Source organism: Plasmodium reichenowi, chromosome 10, assembly GCF_001601855.1.
Source record: "Plasmodium reichenowi strain SY57 chromosome 10, whole genome shotgun sequence".
Lineage (NCBI taxonomy): Eukaryota > Apicomplexa > Aconoidasida > Haemosporida > Plasmodiidae > Plasmodium > Plasmodium reichenowi.
Genome location: NC_033655.1, coordinates 581434 through 586975, shown reverse-complemented (window position 1 = coordinate 586975; position 5542 = coordinate 581434). Strand labels below are relative to the sequence as shown.

Sequence of the window (5542 nt, the reverse complement as noted above, 5' to 3'; positions counted from 1 at the left end):
GTGAAACTGTTATAACATTTGTAGAATGTTCATTTATATATATATATATATATATATATATATATATAAGGAAAGAAAAAAAAAATTCATTATAATATTTGATCTTTATCTTTTTCCGTAATTTTTTTTTTTTTTTTTTTATTTCACTCAAAAAATAGAGAAGAAAAATAAAATAAATGAAACATGAGTTATTTTCATAATTTTATAATAAATAGAATATAATATATTTGTAATATTTAATTTTTCTTTTTAATGATTTTTAAATTTATTTTATATATATTACTTATAAATTATCTCATATTATTATATGGAATTAACATATCCCTTTCATGCGTAAAAAAAAATATCCTTAAACTCCCCCACCCAAAAAAAAAAAAAAAAAAAAAAAAAAGATAAAATAAAATAAAATAAAAAAAGTGTTCTTTATCAGTAACAAATGTTGTATTATTTTAAGAAATACAATATATGAAACCATATTTGTATAAAGGAAATATTTATTTTATTTTAATTTATCGATTTATAAATACAAAAAGAGGAAATAAAAAATGGTTAAAATGTTATATAAAGGATATGATATTTATATACAATTATGTGCTATTTAAAGCAAATAATTATTAATATATACTCTTTAATTGTATGATAGTATTAAATATTCCAAAGGTTATTAAAACAAATGAAAGAATTATAACAAAAGGTTGTTCAAAATAACGTTGGACATAAGTAAATATATAATATATACATGTATATATATATATATATATATATATATATATATATATATATATATGCACGTAAAATGTATAAGTATCGTGCAAAATGTTATATTTTTCTTGTACAGTTTAATCATATGTTTTGTTATAAGTTTATAAAAAAAAGGTCAAAATATAAAATTAATACCTACTTTCTCTTAATTAAAATTTATACATGCATAAAAGAAATACACACATAAATATAAATATGTAAATATATATATATATATATATATATATATATATATATATTACAAAAGAACATATTTTTTTATATGCATTTTATATTATAATTCTCTCTTTTAACATATAAATTATATATATATATATATATATGTATATATATGTAAAATTATAAAATAAAGAAATGTATAAATATATAAATTTTATTTTATTATATTTTTTAATTTAATTGTAATCTAAATTTTTCTCCAGCAAAAACAGCATTGTTTCCTAAAGATTCTTCAATTCTTAATAATTGGTTATATTTGGCGTTTCTTTCACTTCTGCATGGTGCTCCTGTTTTGATTTGTCCGGTTCTTAAAGCAACAACTAAATCAGCAATAAAAACATCTTCAGTTTCACCAGATCTGTGAGAAACCATAACACCCCAGTTATTTTTTTGAGATAATAAGCAAGCTTCAATGGCTTCAGTAATAGAACCGATTTGGTTAACTTTAAGAAGTAAGGCATTGCAAGCATTTTTTTCAAGAGCTTTAGTAATTCTGGTTGGGTTTGTAACTAATAAATCATCACCAACAATTTGAACATCCTTTCCAATAGCTGCTGTTAATTTAGCATAATTTTCCCAATCATCTTGATCAAATGGATCTTCAATAGAAACAATTGGATATTTCTTTACTAAATCAATATATAAGTCAACTAATTGAGCTCCAGTCTTAACTAATGATTTGTCATTATTTGGAGTTTTGAAATCTAAATCGTATGTTTTGTTTTCACTGTTGTAAAATTCAGAAGCTGCAACATCCATAGCAATTTTAACCTTTCCTTCATAACCAGCTGATTTAATGGCAGTTACTAATAAATCAAGAGCTTCATTAGCGTTTAATATATTTGGAGCAAATCCACCTTCATCACCTACATTGGTTGCATCAATACCATATTTCTTTTTAATTTCTGATTTTAAGGTATGGTATACTTCAGCACCATATCTTAAGGCTTCTTTAAATGATGGAGCACCAACTGGCACTATCATAAATTCTTGGAAAGATAATTTGTTTCCTGCATGGGATCCTCCATTGATAACGTTTAAACAAGGTACTGGTAATACCATTTGGTCACTTTTCTTTCCAGCTAATTGTGCCAAATATTTGTATAAAGATACTTTATTAGCAGCTGCACCAGCTCTACATACAGCCATGGATATAGCTAAAATAGCATTAGCTCCTAATTTACTTTTTGACCATCCCCATTCATTTTTACTTCCATCTAATTCTTCAACCATTAAATTGTCAATTTTCTTTTGTTCAGTACAATTCATTCCAATTAATTTTGGAGCAATAATTTCATTAATGTTCTTGATAGCTTTTTGAACACCCTTTCCTAAGTACCTGCTCTTGTCATTATCTCTTAATTCTAAGGCTTCATAAATACCAGTGGAGGCACCAGATGGTACGGCAGCTCTGAAAATACCTAAGTTGGTCTCTAAGTCAACTTCTACAGTTGGGTTTCCTCTAGAATCTATATATAAAAAAAAATATAACAACAGAAAATAAATAAGATACACATATTTGTGAAAATGTAATATATATATATATATATATATATATATTGTAAATAATTTTCACATTTAATTATGTATGTTCAGATATTAAAAAAAAAAAAAAAATTCTATTCTTATGCTATTCTTATTATATACGTATGTATTATTATATGTTAACTATAGAATACATATTTATAAAGAAATATCACGAGGATTCACAAAATAAACATATTAATACGTTAATGTATAAATATAAATATATATATATATATATATATATATATATATATATATCTTTATTTATCTATCATATTCATTCTTATAATATAAAATAAAAAAGTTAAAAATGAATATAGTTCTTTGAATATACATTTATTTAAAAACATATAATAAGGTATTTATATATACAAAGTGAAAAAATATATAACATTAAAATATCTATACCTAAAATTTCACGGGCATTAATACGAGTTATTACATGAGCCATTTTTTTTAAAGTAGGTATAATATGTTTATATTTTATTTAAAATAAAATAATATAAAAGGAATATAAAGTTTTTTTATAAGATTGAATATTAAAAAAATATTATATTAAGAAAATAAAATATTACAAAAGAGAGAATTATAAATTTTATAATAATTTTAATTTTGGAAAGTAATGAATTTTTTTTAATTTATATGAAAAAAAAGAAAAAGAAAAATATAATTTATAAATTATAATATTATTTATTATATTATTATATTAATAAAAAAAAATAAAAAATAATAAAAAAACCTTATAACTTAATATTATTATTATAATATTTTATATATATATTATATATGTATTATATGTCCCCATCTTATTTTTTTTTAATTGAGATGCATATGAGATTACATAATGAATTCTACTAGTATTTTTATTTTTTCATAAAAGATCATAATAAATAAATAGGTATTTTAGCATGGATCAGAAATGGGGCCATTTACACATATATAATATATATATATATATATATATATGAAATATATGTTGATAAATAATAATCTGTATAAAGATGTTATATTCTATATATAAATAATAATATAATGCATATGCATTCACTTATATCTTTTTATTTTTAAATATAATAATTTAATATTATGTTTATTTTATATATATATTTTTTTATTTTATAAATAAAAGTCAAAAATAAAAAAATATATAAATATAATAATATACATTTTGATTACTAATTCATAAATATATAAAATAATTATTTATTTTTGGAGGAATATTTCAAATATTTTTTTTCTTCATGTATATTTAATATATATAATATTCTTTCAAGTAGATATAGTGTAATTTCTATTTGTTTCTATTCAGATTAAAAGATAAAAAAAAAAAAAAATTTTTAAATAATAACATTTAAAAAAAGGAATTATTGTTAAAATAAAAAATTTTCACCTTTTATTTGAATTTATTTTTCTTTATGAAAATAATTATTCTTATATTACAATATCCTTTTATGAAATATTTTTTTTATTATATAAATACGTATTTATATATAAGAATTTATTACGTTTGTATATATATTATTTTAAAAGGAAAAATAAAAAAAAACTCATTTTTAATATTATAATTGTTATTAGTTTATTTTAAAAAATATTAAGAAAAAAATATACATATAGAAAAAGGTTTCATTTCTTTTGTGTGTGAAAACATATATTTGAATAACATTAATGTAGAATTATTAATAATTAATGTATAAATTTATATATCTGATTTTACTGCTTATTAATCAATATATATATGGTAAAAATAAATAAAATATGACATTCTGTTCTTTAAATATAAATATTTGCTTCATTTTATTTATGTAGTTATTATTTTTTCGAAATAATATATAACATTTTTAATTTATATTCAATAATTTTTATGTACATAACAATATTATAATTGTGTATTTATTATAATGTTATTCACAAAAAATATATAGGACGTTATATGAGGTAATGTGTTTTTATTTGGTATACTTTTTATTTATCATTTAAGAAAAGAAAAAAAAAAAAAAAGATATATATATATATATATATATATATATATATATATATGTATATGTATATAATAGGGCATATATTTGAAGTCTTATATATTAATAGGTATGTATAAAGAAAACATCTATCCTTTCATTATAAATATTTGTATTCTACTTATTTTATACATATAAGAAATAATGAAATTAATAATTTTCTTTGTATTTTATTTTGGAAAATGAGTATATTCTTTTAATTGATCAGATAATAATATATTTTAAAAATCTTCATCAAATAATATTTGTTTTTCTCCATATACATTTTCTCCTTTCTTAACAGTTTCTTCCTTGCCGTTCTCATTAACAATAATCTACAAGGGAAAAATATATATATATATATATATATATATATATATACATATACATATATTTATTTATTTTCATTTATTTATTTATTTATGTTTTTTTTTTTTTTTTCTTTTATTACTTTTGTAAATTCGGGCCAACTAAAAGGATATTTGGAATTATAATGTTTTGGATAGTTTAGATTAGTCAACATGGTATCTGCTAAATATTCTAAGAATGCTCTTACTTGTTCCTTCTTTATTTTAAGAACATTGAGCTCTAACATTTCCAGTGAAAATTGATATTCTAAATCAACAGCCATCTTAAAATAATCTAAGACATGTTCATATTTTAATTTATTAACTAAATGGTTACAACACATAACGGAAAAATCTCCATGAAGATATTCATCTCTATGAATTTTTTCATGAACATTACATAAGCAAGGGAGTATAGAATTTTCTTTGCAATAACCAATTAATATATTTAATGTACCATTAAAAAGAACTTTAGAAATATAAAGAAGAACAAGTTTATTATAGTATGGGATATTCGATTCGAATATTTCAGTTAGCCATTTCTGTTTTTTTAAAACACTGTCTAACTCAATCACTTTATTTATTATTACCCTTTTCTGTTTTGAATCAGGAATATATGTTTCGAATATACAAGCATATACTTCATCATGTATATTCTCCATACACATTTGAAAACCATAAAAAGCTCTTCCT

General features: G+C 19.7%; 2 protein-coding genes across 2 annotated transcripts in view; both read right to left on the bottom strand.

Annotated features, from left to right (window-relative positions):
* Positions 1–1152: 1152 nt before the first annotated feature.
* On the bottom strand, positions 1153–2959 carry PRSY57_1015300 (enolase, putative; the record flags this gene model as incomplete). Its single annotated transcript, XM_012907742.1, has 2 exons — positions 1153–2450; positions 2917–2959. The coding sequence occupies 2 exons, from the start codon at positions 2957–2959 to the stop codon at positions 1153–1155; spliced, it is 1341 nt and encodes a 446-aa protein (XP_012763196.1).
* Positions 2960–4744: 1785 nt separating this feature from the next.
* The window catches only part of PRSY57_1015200 (ribonucleotide reductase small subunit, putative), a gene marked incomplete at both ends in the record, with an annotated part of 1555 nt that continues 757 nt past the window's right edge, over positions 4745–5542 (bottom strand). The window contains 2 exons of the mRNA XM_020114868.1: positions 4745–4837; positions 4954–5542. Of these exons, the coding sequence (XP_019970414.1) occupies positions 4745–4837; positions 4954–5542 (682 nt within the window). The remainder of the gene's footprint in view (positions 4838–4953) is intronic.